At 34.0% G+C, this 27,883-nt stretch overlaps 3 protein-coding genes across 6 annotated transcripts; all 3 read right to left on the bottom strand.

The window, feature by feature from the left end:
• Nucleotides 1-1,254: 1,254 nt before the first annotated feature.
• On the bottom strand, nt 1,255-9,677 carry LOC146909504 (disease resistance protein RPS2-like). 2 transcript variants are annotated; one of them, XM_085723977.1, is made up of 6 exons: nt 9,516-9,677; nt 5,644-7,890; nt 4,466-5,266; nt 3,256-4,330; nt 2,257-3,141; nt 1,255-2,156 (listed from the first exon to the last, which is right to left on the bottom strand). In XM_085723977.1, exons 2-4 carry the CDS (start codon nt 6,994-6,996, stop codon nt 3,935-3,937), a joined length of 2,550 nt encoding a protein of 849 aa, XP_085580103.1. In that variant the 5' UTR covers nt 6,997-7,890; nt 9,516-9,677; the 3' UTR covers nt 1,255-2,156; nt 2,257-3,141; nt 3,256-3,934. The 2 variants fall into 2 exon arrangements, with proteins under 2 accessions (XP_085580103.1, XP_085580102.1); XM_085723976.1 differs by having other exon boundaries at nt 3,239-4,330.
• On the bottom strand, nt 1,734-3,634 carry LOC146909505 (uncharacterized). The gene is made up of 4 exons (XM_085729355.1): nt 3,256-3,634; nt 2,941-3,141; nt 2,257-2,585; nt 1,734-2,156 (listed from the first exon to the last, which is right to left on the bottom strand). The coding sequence occupies exons 1-4, from the start codon at nt 3,632-3,634 to the stop codon at nt 1,734-1,736; spliced, it is 1,332 nt and encodes a 443-aa protein (XP_085585481.1).
• Nucleotides 9,678-10,009: 332 nt separating the features above from the next.
• UBA2A (UBP1-associated protein 2A) lies at nt 10,010-17,656 on the bottom strand. 3 transcript variants are annotated; one of them, XM_085723980.1, is made up of 2 exons: nt 16,113-17,656; nt 10,010-10,592 (listed from the first exon to the last, which is right to left on the bottom strand). In XM_085723980.1, exon 1 carries the CDS (start codon nt 17,583-17,585, stop codon nt 16,113-16,115), a length of 1,473 nt encoding a protein of 490 aa, XP_085580106.1. In that variant the 5' UTR covers nt 17,586-17,656; the 3' UTR covers nt 10,010-10,592. The 3 variants fall into 3 exon arrangements, with proteins under 3 accessions (XP_085580106.1, XP_085580105.1, XP_085580104.1); XM_085723979.1 differs by lacking the exon at nt 10,010-10,592 and adding an exon at nt 13,277-13,593; XM_085723978.1 differs by lacking the exon at nt 10,010-10,592 and adding an exon at nt 13,277-13,593 and having other exon boundaries at nt 16,102-17,656.
• Nucleotides 17,657-27,883: the final 10,227 nt, after the last annotated feature.

Consider the following 27,883-nt stretch of genomic DNA (forward strand, 5'->3'; position numbering starts at 1 on the left):
CTATACTTTGTTTCACCTACTTAAGGATCTAAATCTGAATCTTAAAACCTTTCAAAAAGAAAATTTTCATTGGAGTGGGGACATAACCACGCCAAACGAGGGACAAATATTAATTTTTTTTAAAAAGGTTAATGTATTTTATTATTATTTGTATACCTCATTTTATTATTATTTGGTAAGTAGGTTATTGATTAGATTCACTCATATTATATGCGGAGAAACGAGAATCTGGGATTACTAGTTTATTTTACACATATTATTAGATGAGTATGTAAAATAATTGGTATCCTACTAATTAAACTCAATAATAGTTACTCCCTCCGTTTTTAAATATAAAAAGTCACTTTTTAGGTTCATTCATTTAATGGTGTATGTGGTTTATAATGGTGTATGTGGTTCATAATACGAACCACATACACCATTAAATGAATGAACACAAAAGTGACTTTTCGTTTATATTTAAAAACGGAGGAGTAATGGAATATAATCCATATTTTATATTTTTATCTTTTTTTCTTTTACGAGCTTAAAGATAGACTCCCATAAAAATAGTTTAGACTTTAGAGTTATTCACTTACAAATTTCACAATCAAGTGAAAATTTTAACATCTAATCTAAGTACGTGAGTTTGAAAAAACTACACGGAAACCGTGAAGATTATTGGATGCACAAGCCATACATTGTCCCCAACACTTCGTTTTTTATAACGAGTCCAAGTGTCTAACCGTGAAACACACACTAAATATTAAAAGGTATATAATTGCTAGTATGAACTTGTGTCCCAACATTTTAAATGTCACTCTAATATTAATAAATATAGATTTTTATAACAGTATCCTTTTTTTTATTTCTTTTTCTATTCAATATAGATTTTTTATATTTCATTACAAAGTGGTAATATTAATATTAATAAGGGCCCAAGTTAACATTAACATTTCTCGGTTAATAAATACTCCCTTCGTTTCAAAATGAGTGTCGCTTTACCCAAAAAAATTGTTTCAAAATGAGTGTCGCTTTCAGCTTTCAATGCAATAATAACTTTTTCTTTTCAATTGTACCCTCCAATTAATACTATGCACACTACTTCTAAAGTATTATTACCTTTAAAATTAACCAATAGTTAATAAGGATAATTTGGTAAAATAACCATTCTTTCTCTTAATCATTGCATTTCTTAATATGTGTGTAAACACCTAAAACGACACTAATTTTGAAACGGAGGGAGTAATAAACTTAGAAAAAAATGCATCTAGAAATTTGCAATGATCCCATTTTCAGTACAAAGAAAGTTTCTCGAACTCGAACACAAGGATGAAAAAATGAATGAATAAAAAGACATAGGTGGGCTTGTCAAAAAAAGAAAAAGAAAAGACATTGGTGGGAGGAAAGGAAAGAAGGAGAAAGTTGTAATAATCCATACCTCACTCACACCAACACTTAATAATTTATTGTGTCCTTGTATCACCTTGTATCACCAACACTCCAGGTCAAATTTCATAAAGACCTGGAGTGTATAAGATTCCTTCGTCCCAAAAGGTCTTCATCTTTGGGCAGTCATTGATGGTTATCCACCAGCATTGTGGCATCTCAACATAGCAAGGAAAAGAGCTTTGACTGAAACATTTGAGGCTAGGAAGCTTTTTTAGTTCAATTGTCCACAAACTTGGGAATATGATCTTGTTAGCCTTGTGTTGTTGTGTTTCAGCATGATTACAATTATTCCCAATTATCTCCTATATCTTCTCGCATTCAGACACAGAAATCATACCCAATTTTGGAAGACTTGTGGCTATTGAAACATCCGGAAACACATATTCCAAATCACTGCACTGCTTGATGGTTATCATTGCTAAACACTCAAATCCAATAACCTGACCATGATTTTTCCAAATGTGCTTCAGTTTTGGAAGAGAAAACAATTCTAAGTCCTCTAGTTCACACTGCAGCATGCTATCATTTAATTCAAATATCTCTTCTAAACACTCACATTCTCCCACTGTGAGATGCTTCACATGTGAGAATGATTGCATCATGTTGGATGGGATGCAATTCAATAGATTGTGACAGTTTACAATGCCAAGCCTTGTTACTCTTTTGATGTAGCCAAGAAGCTCTTCATCCATATCTCTAAATGTCTCTAATTTTTGCAACTCCACCTACACAAGATACAACATATATAATAAAATTGACGTAATCTAAATTTTAAAATTAATTGAGTATTTCGAGGTGGAAGACCTCATGTGTATTTGTTTGTACCTTGTATTTCTCTGAATTACGAAGATAATATATTGTCAAATTTAGGTCTCCAAGTGTTTGCATATAATTCCAATCCCACAGAAATTGATCAAGGTTGGGTGTGTCTACCATAACATTTCCATGGGGAAAGGTTGTCATATTTGAAGGCTCTTTAATTGATGACATCATGATATTGTAGTCGTACGCTCCTGAACAAAAACACTTGAGCTCTGGTACTTTACGAAGCACTAATTCCTTTAACTGTGGAAATGAAATCTGAACCTTATCATTGTTATTGAATTCCTTGTCCTCTTCAACAGTGCATAAATGGATATCATAGTCATAATCTCCTGAATAAAAACATTTCAGCTTTGGAAGATTAACAAGTGACAATTCCTCCAGCTTAGGAAATAAAATCTTCACTTTGTTGCCTTCTTTTATATTTTCATCTTCCTTTGTAATTATCTCATCCATCATGTTGCAAGACTCAACTTTGTAGTTTTTGAAGTTGCACAAGGATTTTGGCCATGGATATAGAGAGCAAACTCTTCAAATTATGGCAACAATAAACACTAATATCTTTTAGATTTTGGAAGCTTACAACCTTGGTAATATTATGTTTCCATATGTGACACAATTTTGACAAACGGTTCAAATTCAACTCCTGCAGTTGATAATGAATGGTACCATCGTATTCTTTTCTACCTTCTCCTCCTGACCCAAACACCTCGACTAGTGAATCACAATCACTTAAAGTGAGTTCTCTGACATGTTGAAGCATATGTATCTCAGGTACAAGTACCAACAATTTATGAAATTCTTTGATGCTTATTTTTGAGTTTTCTATGAAGTATCCCTCGTTATGTTGTTTGGTCCAATTCAACATCTCCAATCCTTGTGATGCACCTGTAAAACAAATATGGTTATCGAAATGATCACTTTGAGTGCTACAATTATTAATTATTGAACATATATGTGGACAGTCGAGAAAGTAATAATTTACTTGTGGGCAACTTATACTTTGAGAGATGAGACTTGCAAATGATTTAAACCCCCGTATAACGGAATTTATGTCTTTCTTCTGTATATAGTTGCTGCTGAGTGATTTAATCTTTACGGTGAGATCCTCAAGCATAGGGGTATAAGAATCACCTCTTGAAAACACTTCCAATTTAGGACAATCTTCAATACACACTATTTTCAATGATGGAAAATCAAGATTATAGTGACCTTGGAAGAAGGCCTTAAGGTTGGGTAGCTCTTTAAGAAGTAGATGCTGCAATGCACGGAACATGATTTTATCATTAGTTGCTTCTATGTCTTCTTGATTAGATATTATTTCTTCCATGTTTTCACATTCTCGTACTTCTAGCTTCTGAAGTTTCTCAAGACTACTCATGGTTGAATGAGAGAACAAGATGTTGATTCTGTTGCATTCTTCGATGAGCAAAGAAGTTAAGTTTGGAAACAAGGCCTCATCTATGAGTGGGTGATGTCTTAAGCTTACATGATCTCCCACAAACTCATCCTACCAAATAATATTAAAAAAAATCAATTTGCTAATGTTGTAGTACTAAATATTTCATTCCTCACTTATGCTATCTATATATCCAAGTAAAACAGTAAAATAACAACTATGAGTTTCTTTAACTATATGCATATTAAATCTCTTTTTCTGAAGAACTTTGAATCTGCATGTTCAAGAAAATATTATCAAATATCTATAGTGACAAATTATCATGAATTGTTGTTTATCCCAAGATTCATATGTCCCAAGAAAGCAAATTCTCACAAGATTTGGCAGATTACTTAAATGAAGAGATTCTAGTAGAGCAAAAGAGTTTATCATGTCTTCCCTCCTTTCTCTTGTAGCCATTAGGGTCTTTAACTTGTCACACTTTTCAATTTTGATTGTTTTCATGTGTGATAGAATGGTGAAATTGCATTTTTCTTCAAGAAAAAGTAATACATCCAGCAAATCACATTTTACTATGCATAGATCTTCTAGAGTAGGCATGTGAATTTTTCCTTTCTTGTTCTTCATTTCAAAAATTGAAGGTATATGATCATGAATTTCTTGTGTTACTGATGCTTCCTGCAAACATAGAAAATATTATAACTTATAAGGTAAGAGACTTCTCAAAACTTTTTTGGATAATGATATTAGTATTATATATAGAAGACTATAGTATAGTTGTGGAAAATATATAAAATTAATAAGATTCCATACCTTACTATTTTTGTTACTTGGGTTTACTTGATGAATAAATTTGGGTATAAATGGCATACATCTAGAGGACCAACTAGAAGACATTGAGTTGTTTTCTTTGAAACTTTGAAACCCAGCATCTTTTGAGTTTGTAGAATTTGTGGTATTAAGTTTGTCATGTTTTGCATCAGATTTGGTTGGTATGAAATACATCTCCAAGATAGGACAATCCTCAATATCAAATTTCTTCAAGGATGGACATTCTAACCAAAGTGAATCTGAACAAATACTCACAAGCTTTGGAAGCTTTGAAAGTGATAAACAATCAAGTTTATTGAAGATAATAGTTGCCACATGCCCTTTATTTTGATCTTCTTCATCTCTACTCCATTCAATTATATTCTCAATCAACGCACAAGATTTAACTTCCAGTTTCTCAAGATTTGTGATTTCTCTTGCAATGACAGAAGTGAATACATGTTTTAAAGAGTCACAATCCGAGATTGTTAGAAATCTCAAATTTTGGAAGCCTTTGACACGGTGTGGAACAATACCCCACACATATGATAGATTATTGAGGTCTGATATCTCAATTTTTGTTAGTTTAGGAAACAACAAATCTAGAGCTTGCCCACTACATTTCAAATATCCTTCCAAGTCAAACACCACCTCTATGGAAGAACAATCTTTTAACAATATTGTTTCCAATTTTGAAAATTGTTTCATCCAATTGGACGAAAACAACTTGGCAATGATATGTGAGGGTCTGTGATTTTGTGGTTCAGAATGGAATCTTGTTATTTCTGTGGCAACACTCAATTCCTGAAAAATGTGTAACAAATGTAATTAATATTAATCAACTGATAGAATAAAATAATTCAGTCACATAAGCTTAGCTCAGCTTGGCAGCGACATTGCATAATATATGTAGAGTTGGAGTTCGAACGCCAAACACCCCCATTTATTCACCATAGAAAGGTAAATTTCTACTTATCTAAAAAAATGAACCAAATAATTCAACCGTAGAATGTATAATCGCAATTATCACGCGTGAAATACACATTAATCTTATAAAAAAGATAAAATTATAAAACTATACACACACACAACCAGAAGTGTGGTAAATGGATGAGGAATTTCACACAATAATAATATTAATAATAATAACAATCACAACAACTAAAAACATATTAACTTACTTGATTGAGCGCATTCAAATCCACAGCATTGTTAAAGCCAATAAAGCTTGGAAGGTCTATAAATTCCAATTTCACCAAATATGAGAAGTCAATCATCATTCCCTTCACTTCATGGTGATTAGGTGTATAACAAATCTCTTTCAAATTTTGAAGATTTTTCAAAGACAATGAATGGATTTGTAGAAAGTCATTGCAATGAACAGTGCAATCTATCATATACACCAAATCAGGACAAGAATCAACACTTAATTCTTTCAAGTACGGGCAATCACGAAAAAGTTGGCTCACAATATTTTTCAAGTCTTTCACCTTTCTGATTGTGAGGATTTCACATTTCTTAAACAATTGTGAGATCATCAATAAGCTATTAATAGATTGATAATCTATAGCACTGACTTGCAATAAAGTTGACTCCAAGTATGAAGATCTGTGAAAATTAGAGTATGGATCCACATAAACCCAAAACTTTTGCAGGTTGTAGAAGACCAAATCCTTGACTAAAATTTCAGTCCCCCTAAATTTAATTTCAACAACCTTTAGCTGGCTAGATATCTTTTTCAACTCGTTGACTGCAGCTTCATTTTTCTTCCAAGGAAAATTGTCCATTCTAAAGTAAAGTTCTTCCAACCGAGACAATCTTATAAAGACATCCTCAGAAATTCCAGAAAGCTCATTGCAATCTGTCAAATCCAATAATCTTATATTGTCTAGATTTCCTATTTCAATTGGAAGTTCTTTAATAGTAGAGTGTGCAAAACTCAGGACTTCTAGTTGTTTAAGTTCCTTTCCAATTATAGATATATCTCCAACATCACAGTATTCCACTTGCAATGTGTGGAGATTGAGTGAAGCTTGGGATAGATATGGCAGTTTTGGAATGCACAAATTTTTCATGGATAAAACTCTAAGTGCACTCATGCCTTGGAAGAAAAGTTCAGGCCAAAACATTGGTTCCTTACTTTTTGAACTTACTTGTAAAAGTTTAAGCGCCGGACAATGTAAGCCATTTTCTAACTCTTTAGTATCGTCCAAAATAAGTGATATTGCCTTGATCTCGTTCAGTTTCTCTTCTTTTAGACTCTTAAAGGTGTACTGAACCATACATTTATCTTCTTCATTTTTAAATGCTATAGATATAACAACATTACGCACTATATCATGCATCTTCACACACCCTGGAACATTGCTGTCCAACAACAAGAACTTTCTCCTCAAGTCTTCCACCAATGTATGCACTCGGTTTCTTGCTTTCCATGACACATTAATGAATTTGAACAATCCAAAGCCAAAAGCATGATACAATAAACTTTCAATAGGAATGTCAAAGTCTTTTGGAAATAATCCACAAAGCATAAGCAAGAGCTTATGTTCTTTACTGCCCAAAAACTTTAAACTAAGCTCAATCCGGGGGTAGACAAGTTGACCAACATCCGAGGCGGAAGATGATTGAACGTCGCTTAATTGTCTAAGTGCATCCTCCCATGCAGACTTACCTTCATTACTCGGTGCTTTTCCAATTGTCGCAATTGCAAGGGGCAAACCACCACACTCCTTTGCAACCTCTCTTGCTATTGGATTGATATCATTTCAATCTACAACTTCCCCTGATAGCTCTCGAAACAGATACCAAGCTTCATCCTCTGACAACGCAGATACTTGAAAATTGAGTTTGCATCCCATATTTTGGCATACTTTTTCATCTCGCGATGTGAGCAATATTTTGCAATATTTCTCATCATAGAGCAACTTTTGCAACTGATTTTCAATATTGCTCAAATATCCAACCTTAAGGATGATTTTCAACTCTATTTGAGCAAAAATATTGCTCAAATATTGCTCAAAATAGAGTTGATTTAATATTCATGTGCTAAATAATTTGCAACTTTTGCAACATCCCATGAATAATTAATGATTTTGCAACATCCCATGAATAATTAATGATTAGCAACTTTTGCAACATCCCATGAATAATTAATGATTTGCAACTTGAATATTTTTGCTATATTCAACTCTATTTTCATCAGAGAGCAACTTTTGCAACTGATTTTCAATTGTTGTCACATCATAGAGCCATTTTTGCACATTAGGTGCAATTTCATACCCTTTCCTTCTTTCAGTGCCCACCCTTGTTTGCAATGCTTGTTTTATCATTTTCAACTTCTCGAGTTCTTCCTCCAAATTTGTTGTGATTTTTTTGTGTTGTGTCAAATATTTGAAATGCCTCATGGTAAGACAATCCATCTTTCTCTACGTGAAATAAACGTGTACCGAAAGGAAAAATAGTTTATTAGAAATCTTACTAGAGCTAATAAAATGCATGAATGTAAAAACCTGAACTATAAATTCAAATTCCTTTTTGTCTATAAAATGAGACTTCATTTCATTATTTTATCTACAGAATGAGATCAATCCTTTCTAGTAATCATTCATACCTTAATATCAATTTTAAATATTCATATAGGATTTACATGAAAAAATAATTGCGATATGTGTATGTGTGTGAGCGAGAGGTGGGATCAATCGGAAGAGTTACCCTAAGAGTTTCACTCATTCAATAATTAACATCTTACCACATAATTTGATATACCATTTATATATAGGTATGCATATTTAAACAATTAAATCAGATTTTTATAGAAAAATGATAAAAGTGTAAATAAGATAGTTTAAATGAATGGTAAAATAGGATGGAAAAAACGCTACTTCAACTTTCAGTATTCTTTTTTTTTACTCGTGTTTAAAGAGAGTGAAAATGGACAATAACTTACTCGTGTTTCCATTTTTTTTTTTATAAAATTGTTACTCAAGTTACACGAATTTATGTGATTAGTTAAAGAAAATAAGTTATTTATTTTTACGTACGTAAAGTCGTTTATGAAAAAATAAAAAAACAAAAGACTGAAGGGGCATAAACATAACCCAGTAGAATAAAAAAGAAAAGAAAAAGTCAGTTATTTTTTTAAGTAAATAATGATAAATTCTAAATGAAATAGTTTAAAAGAAAAATAATATAGAAAAACGGAAAGGCTAAACCAAAATTTGGTATCCTCTATATAGATTTAAAAAAAAACAATTGATTGTATTTTTTGTGGTGAAATTTTATTTGATTGGATATAGAAAAGTAGAATTTAAAAAAATTGAAAGGAAAAAGAAAATTACACGATAAACCCGGTCTTCCCTATATAATAGATGTAGCTAAAAACAATAATTAATACAATAAAAAGTTACAGAAAATATTATCTAAAGAAACTGTTTAGGAGAGTCTTGATATATATAAAGACGTGGATAGATAGTATAAAACTATTTGTCTTGATATATATAAAGACGTGGATAGATAGTATAAAATTATTAATATTAAAAAATAAAAATAAAAAATAAAAAAAGATAATGCAAATTCTATAGAGATTTACCAACATCTGTAGTCACTAGCTTTCTTGAGTGCAAACACAGTTAAGAATGTAGGTTAATTGAAGGTTGTAAGGCTTGATGATAAAATTTATATTTCATTTCAAGATCATCAATCAAATACAACAGTTTCATGTATCGTTTTATTTTTCTGAGTGTTCAGATTCCCTCCATTTTTCCTATATGCACTTCTTATTTTGTAAATTTGTTTTAACAAAATACTAATAGGTTTACTACACACATGTGAAAAGTAAATCTAAATATAAAAGATACAACGAAAATTGATATTGTACATCAATCTTTAAATTTCATAAACTCGTTTAACATCTCTTTTTTCCCAACACATCACTAACATGTCACATCAATCTCTCTACTCATTTCTCTCTCAAGTCCTAGAATGGATATAAAAGTCTATATATGAAACATTTTCCAGAAAAATAATAGCATATATAAGTGGAAATACTTACCAGGGCCTCAGAGAATGCTAAAATACACAATTGCCTTTTACTGAATAAGAGATATTGATAAGCTTTTCCAAGAGTAAAACATAGGTGAAGAAAAACACTTATGTTATGTGGGAAACTTGGTTTAAATACTGTAAACAATGGAATGGAAAAACATAGGTGAAGAAGACTAAATTGGAATGGAATGATAATATATATAATGGTTCTAGGATTCCTCAACCAACAAAGAAGTAACTTATCGTCCAAGAAAGAATTTATTTTTATCAAAAAGAAGGAAAAATAAAAGAACTTGTTCTCTTTACGTTTGAGAAGAAAAAAGTTATTCTGAATTCATTCAATAACACACTCAAGCAAGCAATCTTTATGAATACAAAACCAACACACATACCAAAACAATGCTCATAATTTCCAGTTTTTATTATTAAATCTGAGATGTATAGTATAGATGAGAAACAAATTGATGAAAGCATCCTTATTAGTTGAAGTCAAGAAAAGTATATAAAATATCAAAAGAAAGATTAATATAGAGATTTACAGATTCTATACAACCATTAAAAATGAAATGCGTGGAAAGAAAAGAATACAATTCTTTTTCCTTAAAAACCAAAGACAAGCTGAGAGCAAATGAAGGTTAAAGGATATGCTTTGCACTGTTAATAAAAAATATGATACTAGTCTGTTTTTTTTCTTTTTCCAAGTGCAATTACACAGAAAATAGAACAAAGCAAAGGTAAAGATTGGCAAACCGCTATTTCAAACCGAACAAGAGCAAAAAAAATGACCAGCAAAGAAAAATAGCTCCACATTCCAAAATCTAAAGCACTACCAATTCTGAGCATTAATCTGTTAGCTCCATAATGGCAGCAACAATGTCTCCATTGGCAGCTTTGAGAGCTTTAACAGCTCTTGATCTTGGCACACCAGCTTGAGTCACCACCAACTCAATATCCTTAAGGATTCTAGCTTCACTTCCGCATTGGTCAAATTAGGAGCCTCGAGTTTGTACCTTTGAGCTCAAGTCTTCGATCTTAGCTTCCCCAAATATAATGTAGGTGTCAGAAGTTGGGCTCTTGAAAACATCTGGTTTTGTGATGACGAACAAGAACCGACGATCAAAAAGAAAGCAAAAATTCAATTTAGACGAATTCTAAATATCAATACAACAGGTAAAATACTTGAAAGAAAGGAATTTAAAAAATACCGACAAATATCTGTAAGTGACCATTTGAAATTCAATTTTGATGTAGACAAGATCATGGACATGGTAGTGTTTAGGAAAGATTTTGCACATGCTGATAATCCTGCGGTGACTTTTCACAAAGTTAATTGATTTTAAAACTATAAGTATGCTTCTAATAATGTAAATATATATAATTTACATTAAAATTCAATAGAATGTTTTCTTTTCTCTACATTACTTATCACAAAAATTTCATATATTCCCGGTAATAATTTAGAGATTATGATAAAACAATTGGGTTCTGAAGTTAGAATAGATTATAGGTCAGTGTGCATTGTTAAGCTAGAATGCAATGGCATCTATACATAGAGAAGCCTTTCATATAAACTATTACAGCCTTGGTATAAAGGACAACTCGTGTGCCTCATAAGTTATAACAGATTCTTAATAAATCACCAAACTGTTTTTGCTGTCTCTAATTAGAGGAGTTGTCATAAAAATCTCAAACAATTGCAGAATTTATGAAGGTAAATGATTTAGATGAGTCAAGAAAGAAAACATCACAGAATTGTTTGTTAAAAAAAGTAAATAGGCAAAAATAATCGAAATTGTAAATATCCCCTCAAATTAGAGAAAAGGCAATCCCTCAAATTGTTAGACATTAGTCAATTTGCCTCATCCTTTAGTTAAATAATATGTTTGGGTAACATGAATTAATGGCAAGGAATTGGATGAGACATGTTAGGGATTATCGTATGTTTGTTGTGTTGGTGGTGTATCAGCTGTTGCATTTGATATATTCAGTTATGCAGAGGTTTGTATGTTAACTATACGATACGAGGCTCGTATGCAGGAGTTATTGAAGAGTTTCATGGAACAAGGTTCCTGCTAGTTGTATGCTTGTGGTACTCAATTTATGTGCAAAAAGCTTTACATTGCAAGAGTAGTAAAAAACCTTCCTTTGGTTGACCCTTCACTGTGTGGATATGGGTTATATGTGCTTAATGTGACGATCACTGGTCATTTGTATGACAAAATTGGAAGCACTTGGACAACATAAATAAAAAAGGGCATGAATTGAATTGTGTTGGTGTTGATTGTTTCAAGTTATTTTTCATTGTATGATTGCAGCTGCAATAAAATAAAATTGCAAGAAAAATTGATTATCACAAGGACCAATTTGTTTGATTATTGTCAAAATTGAGGGGAAAAACGAAACGAAAAAATAACACGAGGAAAAGGTGATGTGTCAAAATAACATGACCGATTGTAGGAAAAAAGGAAAGAAATTGAAATATTTATTGGAAGAACAATTTTGGTATAACATCAGCCCTGAGAACAAGTAGAATAGTATGTAACAGCACTCTGCTGCTAACAATCCCTTCTAAAATTCTCTTCTAACTTACCAACTTCTAAATATAACGTACAAAAGGATAACTCGATGAAAAGACAACATGACTGTGTAAAGGGGATTGAGTTCCATAAGAGATGGAGCACCACATGAAAATATTTAAAATAACATGGTACTGCAAGTATTTGTTGTACTGCAAGTATTTGTTTACAACCATGCCATATCAAACGATGAAATCAAAAACTAAAAATGAGCCAAGGATCAACTAAAAGGCACTCAATAATCCTCAACTCAAACAAAGATGTTACCTCAACCTGTCAATCCTCCCTTGGTGCATTCAAACTTAAATTTCTAAATAGAGAAAAATGAGAATTGTCACAGACAACATAAGTAGCAATACAAGAGCATAAACTATCATTCCCGAGGGAGCTTTGGAATTTTGATTTCTACGCACACATCGGTTGCTTAAATCAACAACCAAACGAAGAATCTGGCAAAGATTTTTTCTTCAGTAACAAGACAACCACTAAGTATGCCAGCATGCTTTTCAACTAAGACAACAAATGAGGAGAAGAAATTAGACAGAATATACTGCAACTTACTTGCCTTCCAGTCTGCAAAAGCCACATGTTTATTCGAAGATAACCAGCTACTAAAAGTCCATTGTTATTATCACACTGAGCTGACTTCATCTTTTTACTTAAGAAGCAGTGTTTAATTTATGCGATAAACCAAACTTAAATGACAAAATTTGATTTCTTGTAATAAAATAAACATACAATAGTGAGGAAATTTGGAAAGAAACCAAATTATCCAAAAGGGTGAAAACCTTGTTGAATTCAGAAACATTTTGAACCAAACTGCTTCGGAACTGCTTCAGCAATAAATATGCAAATGTAATGTAAATGACCAAAATGAAAGTAACAATTCAAAACCCTTACAAATCCATTTAAAATATATTATTCAATGCAGGTGACTAATTGGACCTTTGATAAAAGAAATACCAGAGGAACACAGACAAATTGGCAAATTGGCTTGTAACCAATTTTAATCATAGGGGTGATAGGCATTAGAAATGGGACTTAGCATATTATGCACATCACCGTATTTCAAAAATATACCAAAAGTCATGTAAGAATTAAACTGAAGGATAAAAAACAAGGGAAAACCGCAATCAACAACATAAAATAGGGTCAGCCAGTTCTTAAAAACCAAGCTTTCAACGCACAATGGTCCACACAAACATAAAATTCAAAATATAATTTGTTCAGTTCCCAAACTCAACAGTGGTTCAAATAAAACTAGTTCAGAAAACTACTAAAAACAGTACCATAGGTTTTTGGAAGATAAACTAAAAGTCAAAATAATACAATAGTTTTAAATAAAAGAAAGGGTGATAAAGTAAGCGGCGAAAACAGAACACTGTTTGACAATTTTCTGATCATTGTACTACGTTAAATTTCATTATAAATACGCCAATTGCATCAGCTCCTTAAACTTGAGAAGAATCACCAGGCCAGTAATAAAAGACTGATGCACTTATGTAGAATCTGCAAAATGAATAAAGAAGCATGAAAAACAATTCAAGTTGAAAACAGAAATGAAGGGTCCAAAATAAAAAATCATGAAAAACAATTTAAGTTGAAAACAAAAAGGAAGGGTGTCTAAAACCAAGGTTTGCAAAATTGGTTGAGAATTATCAGAAATCAAACACCAAGCAGGGCCAGCCCAGTGTATTAAGAGGCCTAAAGCAAAAAAAATTAACAAGGCCTTTTTAAAATAATTCTTTTTAACAAAATAGTTCTAAAAAATATTAAAAATAAATAAGATTTTTGGAGTCCAAGACTTGAACCCGTGGCAAAGAATATTTGAAGCCTTTTCAATAACCAATTAAACCATGCAACTGTCTATAACTCTTTTTGCCATGTTATATATTTATAACCAAATTAAAAAAAAAAAAATAGGCCTTTTTTGACCCAAAAATTGAGGCCTAAAGCCCTTGCTTGGCCCTTGGCCCGGCCCTGACGCCAAGCTCATAACGATTTGACAATTGAAAAAATTGAGAAATATCAAAGTAGTGATACAAAATGTTTATACAAAAACTTCAGAAAATATATGCTGCTTATTATCCAAAAACATGAAAAGACCACTAACCAATAAAATGTGGCGCAATAAAAGGTATGAGGTAGTAGGAAGAAAACAAGGGAAAACATTATCCAAAAATTGGTTAAAGAGAAGATATAATCCATATATTGGTTACAGAAAAAATATTATCCTAAGCATGATTCCAATTTTATGAATGAGTGAAACATGATGAGTTATTCAACGTGCATGTATGCAAGAACATAATAGGTTCATCAAATTTAGTGCAAACAAAAATAATAAAAAATCTTAACAAAATCAATGCAAAATCAAATTGAGACAACAAAAAACATTTTAACAGAGAGACTTCCAAAAATTACTCCATCATATGTGATAATTTTCAATGATTCACTGCTTCACTTCGTCTCAGAATTTAAGTCACAAATATAACCCAAATCCCCTCTACTCTGATGACATTGACAAACATCAATTCATAGAGGATTAGACATAGACCTCCTATGGAAGAGCGTACTGAACCATATACAACAACTCCTCTAAAATATCAACACTGGTTCTCATTGTCAACATCCAAAACATACCCAAAAAGTTGCCAACATTTTGTTGTTACACTTACAGTCACTATTTTAAAATTTTAATCAAGCTAAAGTAATAAAGCTTGTCTAGTTTATTATTCATGCATGTTCCTTTGAAAATAAAGCTATGCGTGGAAAGGTAGGTACACAGATATAAACTCAGAAAAGTTCCAAATACTTAAATATATATACATATATATGAACACAGATATACATTGTTATGCAATGTGTTATAAATCACAATATGTGTGAAGTGGTTAATTAATTTTCAATCACTAACAGTAATCAAAGAGTACCAAACAAAGAAAAACCCTAAACTATTTTTTGGCTGAGCATGACTATTGAGTTAGGGGGTGAAAGATTAAGCAAGTGTGTTCCAAACAGAGCATAGGAACTCTATCATACACTAAACTAACAAAGATCATAATGGAGAAATCAGGACACAAGAAATAATGGCAAAGGGGGAACTAAATCAACATAAAAAGACAAATCAAGGAACATGCTTGTTTTGTCAAAAATTAAACGGTAAGGATTAGGTTGAACAACATCCTGATTACTTCTATTTCTGCTTATGGTAATATTCATTATAGTTAATCACAGTTAATTCTATCCGTGCGTCTGCACGGATACATACACTAGCTAGCTTACACCCCTTAAAGTTAGATATTAGGATTAGACCAACAAAAGACTAGCTTGCTTTAGCTTTCTCCAAAAAATAGACCAAAAAAAGACTAGCTTGCTCCAAAAAGCTTCTCTATTTCTCATCACAAGTCAAAAACATACTCCCTCCGTGTTTTATTACTCCCTCCGTCTCTAAATAATAGTCGTTTATGCACGGGTATTAAGGAAATGATTAATTGTGTTGATTTTGATGGTAAAATTAGTATCATTTACTAAAACACCCTTATTAATTGTAGTTAGTGGAGTAGTTAAGTTGGATGAAATTCAATAAATAAGGGTATAATAATGGAAAAAAATAATAAATGCCGCATTGGTATTCTAAAGTGACAATTATTTTGAGAAAAAGAAAAAATGATAAAGAGACAATTATTGTGAGACGGAGGGAGTATATGTCCACTTTAGAAAAAAAATATTTGTGTTTTATTATGTCACTTTACAATATCCAATGAAACATTAATGATTCCTTACTTGTCATAACATTTACTATTTAGTACTCTCTATTCTTTCAATTCTTTCAATCTCTCTTCCGCATGTCATTAATGAGATAATTTTGTAAAACCACTCATAATTTTTCTTCACAATACAAAATTAACTACATTTCTTAATATGCGTGAGAATGGAGTGACTTATACGCTAACAGGAATGGGGCAAATCAATATTCAAGGGAAAAATGTAAATATTATCATTATCAATTCAACATACCTGCAACCCACCTAATGATAAGGTGCGGCTCCACCATATTGCCCTCTTCCAGAACCACCCTGTCCAAGCTGCTGGTTCGGATATAGCACCTGCAATCCAGCCTGTGGTACAGCATTCCCATATGCTCCCATTACGGTTGGACTTATGGTAGGCTGAGCACTGTATCCACTCTGAACTCCATGACCAGCAGCAGGAACACCAGGAGTAACCGCACTACTTGCTCCAAGACTCCCCAATAAATTACCCAGCCCCAACGTAGCACCCTGAGAAGCAAGCAACGCCGTCAGCGCCTGTCCAAGTGCAGGAGTCAGCGCAGGGTTCAGCCCCTGTGCAGCAGAAGCACTAGCAGCCGCCTGATTGTACCCGGCTACTGGTCCTGCCGGTGCCATTAAGTGCCCTGGTTGGCTAACTGCAACACTACTTCCACCAATAAATCCAACATTATCATGTCTCTGAAACTGCGTCCTCTGACTCAATGGATTCAATTGGTTCAAATGATTCACTGAATTCACATGTTGCTGCTGCTGCTGTGGCTGATGCTGTATCTTCGTCGGCTTAGGACCATCTATCGCCTTTTGACAATGCAAAATATGCCCTTCAAACTCCTTATGAGGCTCCTCCAACGCCCTTCTCGCACTCTCAGCACTCTTATACACAAACAAACAAAACCCTTTCGGCTTCCCCGTCACCTTATCAAGCCCTAACGGCCCTTCCTCAATCTCTCCAAATCTCGAAAAAAAACCAAACAGCTTCTGTGCATCCAAATCAGCTCCAACATTACTAATATAAATCTTCCTCTGCGTATACTCCGAACCCGGCACCACCAACGGCGCCACCGCCGCTGCAACCACCGGAGTTTGCTGCACCGGTCCAATAGACGCCAGCTGACACGCCGTCATCCTATTCCCAATCTTCTTCTGCGGCTCCTTCAACGCATTCCTCGCTCCACTCCTTCTCTTAAACAAAATAAATCCATAACCCTTAGATTTCCCTGAAACCTTATCCGTAACAGCTTTACAATCCTCAATTTCACCGTACTGCGAAAACGCGTTAATCAACGTTGCTGAAGTAGTATCCCATCCCAAACCATGAACAAAGATTTTTCTATGGGAAGCATCACCATCAGCAATCTTCCGAATCCGATCCGCAACATCACGATGCTTCGAAGCCGCTTCGCAAAGAAGACTCGAGATCTGTTCTTTCGTGAAAGGTTCTAGAAGCTTCTGGATCGGTTCATCGTCTTCTTCTACTTGAATTTGTTGTTCTTCTTCTTCCTCCTCTTCTTCCTCCTCTTCCTCCTCCTCTACTTCCTCTTCAACTTCTTCGTATTCAACTTCTTCTTCAACCTCTTCGTATTCTTCGCCGGGGATGTATGGTTCCGGTTCGGGTTCGGGTACCGGTTCCGGTTTAGGCTCCGGTTGATGTTGTTTGAGCGGTGGTTCTTCTTGTTGAGAAGCTTTAACGAGTTTTCTCTTTCTCACCATGATTGATCGAGTGAAGTGAAGGTTGATACTAGGGTTTTCAGATTGGGAATGAATCAATCACGTTTAAGAATGTGTTTTTGCGAAGGTATATATTTTTCTTTTGGATCAAAAAACTATCACATTTTTTTTTTTACCAAAAGAAATCACATTTTTTTAGCCGGATTTTTTTACGGTTGCTCTTTTTCATGCACAAATCATGTTTTTTAGGGTGTGAAATTCACGTGCTTTTGACCAAGTGAAATTCACGTGCTAAAGTTAAACAACTTTGGGAACATTCTAAAAAAAATTAAAAATTGATAGAAAAACTAACATCTCAATCAAGGAAAATGGAAAATGGAAAATGGATTTAAATCCTCTTGAAAAAAATTCGGTTGTTGCATCTCAATCAAGAAAAGATATGTTGAGTTCATAGACCGAATATAACAATTGAAAAGAATGAAGACGATTTTAATGGAGAAAATTCTTAATCTCGAGATAAGGTGGAAATTGGATGTACCTTGTGAGAAAATGAGGGTGTAATGAATACTTTTTTGAATTACAAAATTTAATTTACAATAGAATGTTGCACGTATATATGGGTGGGCGAAAAAAACTAAAAAAACAAAAAAACAAACCAAACTATTGAATTGAATAGAACTAAACCAAAAGAATTGAATCGTTATTAATGGCTTTGGAACTAAACTAAAACATATCAGTTAGGTTCAATTCAGATCAGCTTTTGGTTTTCATAAAGTTCTAAAATTTGATTTGGCTTGATTTTTTATATTCTTTTTTAAAAAAAAATTAGTTATGATTTGGTTCAAAATTATAGAGTTGTATCATTAAAACAGCTTTCGTTCAATTCATAATCCAAACGATCTGGTTCGGTCAATTATTATGAATTTTAAAAATGGTTCGGTTTGGTTTTCCCCGAACCGAACCATGGCAACCCCTACAAATTTATGAGGATTATTTTTATACATAATGACTAATAAATTTTAAAAGACTGGAGTTTTATGTTCTCCATTTTTTTTTTGAATCGAGTTTTATGCTATCCATTGACAATTGTTTATAAGACCAATGAGGTGGTGTTATACAAACAAATTTTGTTTAGCAATTGTAAAATTGTTATTAGATACCGTTTTTGACGAGATATAAAATGATCATTTTATAACGAGGTTATGTCAAAATTAATTTAAAATTAGAATTTTTCTTGTTTATTCTACTTTAAATAAAGGAGGTGTGTGTGCATTGGAATTGAAACTAAAATAATTGAAATAAAAGTGAAAAAATAATAATCCCTCCGGTCCTTATTATAAGAAACAATTGATTTTTTGGGTTCATAGAATAATTAATGTATCTTGTTATAAATATAGACTAGATACATCACTTACACAATGAACCTAAAAAGTCAACTTTTTTTTTATAATAAGGACCGAGGGAGTAAATTGGAATGTTGTGGCATTTGAAAGCAGAATAAACTTCCTTTAGTTTTTTTTTTAGCAAAAATTTCCTTTAGTTTGATTAACAATATTTGGTTGATAGATGAAATAGTAATCAATACTCTAGAATTGTCTAACATGTTCAGTAAGAACTATTAAATTGGTTGTAATCATCAATACATAGTTAAAAAGAAAATTGTTGTTGACACATTCCATATGGCCGTGGCACACATGTAAAATACGTTTTTACACCCTCGGCGCTAATCGTCGAGGAATTCAAAATCCGTGAAGCTTAATCGCCGACGATTTCCTCGGTAGTTAATCGTCTGAGAAAAATCGTTTCATCGTATGAAACAATCACCGCTCCCCTACACACTATTTTCATCATCTTCCATACAACTTCATTCAATCCACCCAAATCCAACATTTTTTTTAATCAAATCTTGCTCCAAAATGATTCAAGCATCAAGCATAGGATGTATCAACACACTTTTGACGTAAAAAAACAAGTATTGAGCATTTTAATCGGTTTATTTTTTTATTATGCAATGGGTTTCTACGTCGCTTACGTAGAACCCCGTTATGGGGAATCTCGGTAGTATCGCCGAGGAAAACCTCGGTACCTTTACCGCCGAGGAAAACCTCGGTAGTTAAAACTCTTGGGAAAAAAATTTTGGAACGAAAAAATGGCAATATCGCCATTTTTTCCAAATTTTTTTTTCTTTGTTTTTTTTTTGTTTTTTTTTTGGTTTTAGTTCATTATGGCATTGATGTTTATGCATTAGTAAGTTGTTAATTTATATTTTTGTGTTGTTTAATTGTAGTAATGACCGAGAACGCGGAAGATGTTTCGGGAGAGACAAAACGTAATTTTGTCCAAATTTCCGGAGATGTCAAACCGCCTAAGGTTGAAGTCAAACCAAACATTGATGGAGCTTCCGTCCATGTTGAAGCTTCTAAATATGTTAGCCCCGATGTCGTCCCACTTCAAGCCCACGAAGTTGACACGGCTAGGTTTTTTTCCGACGACATTAAGTTTCAAGATAGAGAAGAATTGCTTGGGTGGGTACGTTGTCAAGCAAATAAGGCGGGATTTACAATTGTTACACAAAGATCAAGCTTGATCCATCCAATATTGCGCCTAGTGTGTGAAAGGAGTGGAGCTCACAAAGTGCCTAAAAAGCGAAGCATGCGACAACGGGCTCAAGAAAATGCGGGTGTTTGTTCATGATTAGTGGATATCAAAGTACACAAACAAAGGAATGGGGATTGAACATTCTTAATGGAGTTCACAACCATGCGATGGAGCCGCTTTAGAAGGACACATTCTTGCCGGTAGATTAAAGGAGGACGACAAGAAGATTGTACGTGACTTGACCAAGAGCAAGATGCTTCCAAGAAATATTTTGATACACTTGAAGAACAAAAGACCACATTGCATGACAAATGTGAAGCAAGTGTACAATGAACGTCAAAAAATATGGAAGGCAAATAGAGGTGACAAGAAGCCGTTGCAATATATAATCTCGAAGTTGGAGGAGCACAACTATACTTATTACTCAAGAACACATGGTGAAAGTAATACAATCGAAGATATCTTTTGGGCCCATCCAACATCTCGTTAAGTTGTTTAACAATTTTCCAACGGTTTTGGTTATGGACTCCACCTACAAAACCAACATGTATAAGATGCCAATGTTTGAGGTAGTTGGGGTAACTTCGACCGATTTGACATATTCGGTTGAGTTTGGATTCTTGATACATGAGAAAGAGGAAAACTTTGTTTGGGTTTTAAAAATGTTGCGTAAACTTCTTACTTCAAAGATGAATATGCCTAAGGTGATTGTTGCCGACGGGTGTTGAAAAGTGACTCAAAAATGTGCATTTCGTCCGTCAAAATCGGTGGCCGATTTGTACCACACGGTGGCCGATTTTGACCTGTTTTTTGGAGACTTTTGTTTCGGGAAAAATCGGTGGCCGATTTTGAGAGCTCGGTGGCCGATTTCGCGCAGGAGGAGAAAAATAAAACAGCTTGTGGGCTGTTTTGTTCCAATTTTTGAGGGATGCTTTCCACTATAAATATAAACCTTGTATCAGATGATTATGGGGTGTAGAAAAACAGGGTTTAGAAGCCAACAAACAAACTAGGGTTTATAGAGAATTTCTCTTGGCAACAACACTAGGGTTGGGATTGTTTTGATTCACCTTGAACAAAGCACTATTAGGATTGAGTCTCTTGGTCACGGGAAGAGGCCGGGACCGAGGGTAGAGTTAGGTTTGAAGACTAATTCTTGTAACCTTCAATATCTCTTTGTAAAGAAACTCATATCATTATAGTGGAACGGAGAGCTGCTCTCTCCCCGCAGTAGGTCATCATTAGACCGAACTGGGTAAACAGATTCTTGTGTTCTTCTCCTTCTTCCTTTATCTCTTGCTGTTTATTTTTGTTTGAATTATTTTGTCATCCACTTCATTTGATTGCTTGGTATTAATTTGCTCCACGCATCGGTTTTATTATTGGTGTGGTTTTCACAACGAATCCGCAACAACGGGGATGGGTCTTTGATGAAAGCGGTTGGAATTGTTTTCCCGGAAAATTACGCTATGAATTGTTACTTTCATGTGCAAGCAAATGTTAAACAAAGGTGCGTCTTAGATTGTAAATATCCTTTGGGAAAAAAGGATGGGAAAGAGGTGAGTAATCGCGATGTTGTCAAGAAGATCATGAGGGCATGAAAAGATATGGTTGAAATGTCCACTCAAGAGTTATATGCAAATGCATCGGTGAAGTTCCAAGATGCTTGTAGTGATTTCCCACCTTTCCTAGCCTATGCCATGACCACCTTGAATGAAGTGAAGGAGAAAATAGTGAGGGCATGGACAGACCGTGTGTTGCATCTTGGTTGTAGATCCACCAATAGGGTAGAATCGGCTCATGCTTTGGTGAAGAAATATTTGGACAATAGTGTGGGTGATTTGGGTACATGTTGGGAGAAAATACATAACATGTTGCTTCAACACACTACGATACAAACAGCCTTTGGTCGTAGCGTTACCGTGTTGGAACATAGATTCAAAGATGTCACTTTGTACTCGGCTTAGGTGGTCATGTGTCTAGATATGCTTTGGACAACATTGTTATGGAAGAGTCACGTTGTAGGGAAACGTTGTGCATGGACAAGGAAATTTGTGGTTGTGTTCAAAGGACATCTTACGGCCTACCATGTGCATGCGAAATTGCAACTAAACTCCTTGAAGAAAAGCCAAATTTATTGGATGAGATACACCACCATTGGCAAAGGTTACGCATGGGAGAAGAAAGTAATGAACTTGGTTTTTCTGTCGATGATGAGTTGAAGGGTATTGTAGAACGTCTCAAGAAACTCCTTTTCCAAATGAAGCTTGAAGTCAAAGAGGCTTTGCGGCAATTGGCATTTCCCGAAACCACCATGATGTCTCCACCACCACAAAAAGCAACAACCAAGGGAGGCAAGAAAAATGGACATTGCTAGGTCTAAAGGAAGAATTACATCGACTAGTCGGACCCCTTCTTCTTGGGAGGTTGTTGATTCCCAAAATCCGGAAAGTCAACCGTCACCATCACCAACAACATCATCATATAAAATGAAAAAAGGTGCTCGTCTTGGTAAAGCACCAATTTCCCCACTTCCACCACCTTCTCGTATCCAAAGCCTAAGGCTATCCCGGTCATGAGGCCTATTGATTATATGTCACGCTTCATGCTTCCATTTATTGAAAAAGTGGTGGATGTTATTGGCCATGGACATTGTGGATTCCGGGCTATAGCCGAGTTCATGGGCTTAACCGAACAAAATCATCTCATGATTCGTACACATCTTATTCAAGAATTGAAAGATCATAGAGATGATTATGTTGAAGTATTTGCGGGTGAGGATCGTTATAACTACATTTTAAATGGCTTACATCCTCCCACAAATACAAAAAGTTGTGCACATCTTGTTGATAAGTGGTTGACTTTTCGGACATGGGCCACATTGTTGCTAATTATTGCAAAAGGTGTGTGGTCGTGTTGACAAATCTTGAAGTTGGTAACTCGAAATCTTTTTTCCCACTAAGAGGGCCACCACCGCGGGGTAAGCAAAAAACTCCCATCATGTGCCTTGGGGTAATTCCGAATCACTTTGTGCTTATTTACTTGAAGAATGGTTGTCCACTACCTCCATCATCTACGGAGTGGCACAATCACAAGAAAGAAGATGCGGTGACTTGGGAAGATGAGTATTTGGATCAACATGAGTTGTTCCGAAAGCTCATGGCTATTGAAAGTGAAAACAAACCGCCGAAACCACAAAAGGAATCAAACAAAGCGGCGCCTATTTTGTTGGACACTCCCGAAAAACCAAAGCAACAATTTGAAGTTATTGCGGAAGATGAGGAAGATTTTATGTCACTTGATCTTCTCCGGTCACTTGGCCTTTAACGAGTGATTTTTTTGTCGGTGTTAGTCCTTTTTTTTGGTAGAAATTACACCGACGTATATTTTGGGGTCAAAATTGTAATGCCAATTTTTTGTGGTCAATATATAAGTAACATTATGTAATTGATATTGATATATATGATAATATGACTTTTATTGACTTGAAACTAGTGCAATACTTATTTATAGCTTATTAATGTTTATGCATTTGATTTATTTGTTATTACATTCCATTTAATTTTGTTCTAATCTATGATTATTTTGTTAAAGCTTTTGTCAAGTGAAACATGTCCGAGGTTGCAAGAATTGAAGGGCGTGCTAGGTACCGCGCGTTTAAAAAGACGGTTAAGGTTATGATAACACCGACGGACTCTATTGATGATTTGAAGACATAACTTAACACTTATTTTGAGCATCTTGGTGAAAATCAATATACACGTCACTTGTCTGCTCTAATGCCATGCATAGACCTAGGAGAAGATAGAGATGAATTCGCATGGAAAACGGCAAGCTATATGCCTTGGCTTATTAAAGACGATAGCAACGTCGGATTTATGTTTAGGAATATGGCGGAAAATAATGTATTATATATATATGTTCGTTCCATATGCAATTGTAATGAATGTAAGTAGGGATTTAATTTAATGATGTGTAATGAGTTGTAATGTGTTGTTTGATTATAGACACTATGTTCCGTTTTGATGAATTTCAAACTTTTGTGTGGTTTGAACCAAATGTCGGTTTGATTTAATTATGGACAAATGTAAAAGATATTGTATTTTTCTTGTTTATGACCGAGTTTCATTGTTGTATAATTTGAATTGCCTATGGAAATGCTCGAGTAAAATTACGTGTCAAAACCGACCTAAAAACGGCTTGGTAAGGGTTAGCATTAATGCAACTGCGTCCGCATAAATGCTTTCCTCGGCAGCTAACTACCGAGGATTTCCTCGGGAGTTAGCTGGGATTTTGAATTACTCGGCGAGTTAATCGCCGAGGGGGCAAAAGCGTAATTTACATGTGAGCCACAACTTTCTCAAATGTGTGAACAACAATTTTCTAAAAAGAAAATTGTTGTTGACACATTCCATATGGCTAAAAATGCATCCCTTTAGTGGTAAACCTATGGATACAATTTTTTCTTTGGATGAAATAGTAGTAAGTGTAGTAATACTAAATTAGTTCAATACTCATTTGGTATGGACGTGATCTAGATAAATGAGTGTGTGTATATATGGCTTAATTGCGGTTTTAGCCCCCTAACTTTTCTAAAGTTGCGATTTTGGCCCCCTAAGAAAAAAACTACAAAATCGCCCTCTAAGTTTTGCACCCGTGGCAGCTTTGGCCCCCAAGGCAAATTTTGACTTGGTCTACGCCGACGTGGCACCCTAAGTGAGGTGCCACATGTTAATTTTTTTATTTTTTTTTTTGCCTTGGGGGCCAAAACTGCTATAGTTGCAAAACTTATGGGACGATTTTGTAGTTTTTTTCTTAGGGGGCCAAAATCGCAACTTCGTGAAAGTTAGGGGCCAAAATCGCAATTAAGCATATATATATATATATATATATGGGTTATGATAGAAGACACCTTCTATGAAGGTGTCTTTTATCAAGTTACTCTATGAGCATTTGCGAAAAGACACCAATTTACTTTTAGGAAGGTGTCTTTTAGCAAAGTTATAACTAAAAAATGAAAATCACACCTTAAGGTGTGACTTGATAAAAGACACCACCAAAGGGTGGCTTGTAACAAAACCCTATATATATATATATATATATATATATATATATATATATATATATAACAACATCTTGCTATTTTTGTTTGTGTGGTACAAGTTGGGTCTTGATATAGTCTTAAGTGTGTTCAATACGCTTAATAAGATCATGTTATTAGTCTGATCCAACTTTGAAATATATTCTACAAGGAACATCTTCAATTCCATCTTGCTTTCGATGTCATGCAATAGATGTTGAATTGCATCTTGCGTCTTAGGCACACGTGCAAGCATGCTCTTTTAAGTTCAAGACGTCTGGTATTATCGGATTTGGATTCTCTCAATTGAAAATTTTCTCAAGTTTTCTCCATTGAAATCTCAACCATCAAATATGAGAGAGAAAATGAGTGTTAAATTATAAAGAAAAGTGGTTAGTGGGTTTTAATGGTGGAGATTAAAAATGGAGAAAACTTGAGAAAATTTTCAATGGAGAGGATCCAAATCCGGTATTATCATTCCCAGTGGTCTCATCCAACGCGGGATATGCAATTTTTTCAAGCCGGTCAACTTTAGAATCATAATAACTAGTCACAACTTCCAATGCAATCTCTAATACTCGAAACTCAAACAAAAGCGAAGGTGAGTGTACCACTTCAGCAGCAGTAGTGTGAACTAGGAACATCCAAATTTCGTTCAATATTATAAATAAAAGTGGTATCACTAAAAATCCAAAAGCCGGGTTCGATTTCCATGAACAACGCTTGGCCGGTGCGCATGCCTTTACGCACGAGCCGGATTAGTCGCCCACCTTTGGTGGGTCGGAAACTAGTGCAAAAGCCAAAAATAAAATAAAATCCAAAAGCCTTAAAGATTTTAATTAATGGTGTGTTTGTTGAAGCGGTAGAAAGCAAAGAAAACCACGTTTTGTGTGAAGCTGCTTTTTGTAGCTTCTTTATTTTCACTTCAAAGTTGCCTCGGGACGCGAGAAATTGCCTTTAAACGCTGTACCAAACAGCCTCTAAGTAAAACTGCTTGTAACTTTGCCACTTAAATCGATTCCTAAAACCGTAACATCAAGTAATTACACTAACATGAAAAGTGAAGGACTCAATGTATAATTAAGCTTTTTCTAGTCAAACCGATTCTCAATACCTCATTGTTATTGCACATTACTTTAGATCATGCTTATCCACAAGGATCATTACCAACCTATTTTGTAATAAGAAGGATAATTCAAATTATGGATAAAATCCATCAAGACGTCAACAACATAAATAATCACGACCAATTTTAGTTTGGCAAAAGATACTTATGCAACCTTAAACTTGCATATTTGCCGATGAGTTTTGAATGAAACCAACAAGTTGATTACCATTGAGACCATGACTCTTACTTCTTGGCTTGATTGTGAGCAACTCTACCTCTAGAACATAACAGGTAAGGCCATGAAGGTGGATCACATGGATCATCACCGATTTCAGGCCGTTTAAGAAGCTTTGGCTTCTTCAACCCATTTTTAAAATCATTGAGAATTTTGAGATCATTGGGGTTGTTTTTGGTATAAGAGATTGAAATATGAATGGAAACTCGAGAAAAGGTCATCAGATGATATGAAAGTCAAGGTTCAACGATGGTTAAGGAACAACTGTAATTTTATATATGATTTAGAGGATATTAGTAAAATACTCATATTGTTGTCAAAATCATACCCTCATGGTAGTTTTACCGAATTAAATCTCTATGATTGTTTTTTTTAAGAAAAATCTCTATGGTTGTTGGAGGATGTTAGTTAAACATCCCCATGACAATAACTCCCATTATTGTCAAAATTTTGAATAATGTTGTTTTAGTTTCAATAGGGGTTTTAATTGATTTTTGGTTTTAATTTCCTTTTCAAATTAGATCATGAGATTGCCGATTCAATATGAAATTGTTGGTTTTTGATTCATAATCTTTAGCAATTGCCTTGTGCATTTTTTTTTTATCAAATGTTGCTTAAATATTTAATTTGTTTATTTTTTTAGAGTGAATCTACAATGATTAAACATAAGAAAATTGATGCATCTTTCAAGAGGAAAGCTATTTGACAAAGATTAAAATCGACACTTTAAGAGATTCCTTCTAGCGATATGAGAAACCTTAAAGATTAAAAAATTCACTAAAAATGTGCATAATTTAGCCCTAAAATAAAATTTCATATTAGAAAAACATACAAACTACTAAATTGGTAGATGTCTTTTTAAGTCACTCTCAAATTAATCTCCAACTCTATTAATATTTCAAACAAATTAATGTCTTCTTAATTAGATCCTCACTCATACGACAAAAATATCAAGACAATATCTATTTAAAAAACTTTTAACATAAAGTATTACTCGCTCCGTCCCTTAATAAATGACTCATTTGACAATATACATTATTGACTTTGTATACTTTGACCATATTTTTCTACTAATTTACAAAGATAAATAATACTCCTAAAAAACTATTCCTAAAGATAAATAAAACTATTCCTAAAAAACTACTATCACGTAAGATGTTGTTGGATTCGTCTCGATGAATATTTTTAAAATATTCAACTTTCATAATTTTTTTTAGTAGAGAATTGAAGATATCAAAGATAAAACATATGCGTTGGTATGTGTGTCGGAGTCAACTAAGTCATCTATTGAGAGACGGATGGAGTACAAGTCGGAGCCC

This window comes from Medicago sativa, chromosome 7 (assembly GCF_051527215.1).
Source record: "Medicago sativa cultivar Bolivia chromosome 7, Bolivia_mono, whole genome shotgun sequence".
NCBI lineage: Eukaryota > Viridiplantae > Streptophyta > Magnoliopsida > Fabales > Fabaceae > Medicago > Medicago sativa.

What these genes read in the sequence shown, in the direction of transcription:
- LOC146909505 (XM_085729355.1), bottom strand. Translation starts at nt 3,634, where the DNA reads ATGAGTAGTCTTGAGAAACTTCAGAAGCTAGAAGTACGAGAATGTGAA. An exon ending in GTTTGGGTCAGGAGGAGAAG is followed by an intron (nt 2,586 to 2,940) that starts GTAGAAAAGAAT and finishes GTTTTTATTCAG; the next exon opens with GAGATTATGACTATGATATC. An exon ending in GTAATTCAGAGAAATACAAG is followed by an intron (nt 2,157 to 2,256) that starts GTACAAACAAAT and finishes TATCTTGTGTAG; the next exon opens with GTGGAGTTGCAAAAATTAGA.
- UBA2A (XM_085723980.1), bottom strand. Translation starts at nt 17,585, where the DNA reads ATGGTGAGAAAGAGAAAACTCGTTAAAGCTTCTCAACAAGAAGAACCA.
- LOC146909504 (XM_085723977.1), bottom strand. Translation starts at nt 6,996, where the DNA reads ATGCTTTGTGGATTATTTCCAAAAGACTTTGACATTCCTATTGAAAGT. An exon ending in ATTTGAATGCGCTCAATCAA is followed by an intron (nt 5,267 to 5,643) that starts GTAAGTTAATAT and finishes CACATTTTTCAG; the next exon opens with GAATTGAGTGTTGCCACAGA. An exon ending in CAAGTAACAAAAATAGTAAG is followed by an intron (nt 4,331 to 4,465) that starts GTATGGAATCTT and finishes CTATGTTTGCAG; the next exon opens with GAAGCATCAGTAACACAAGA.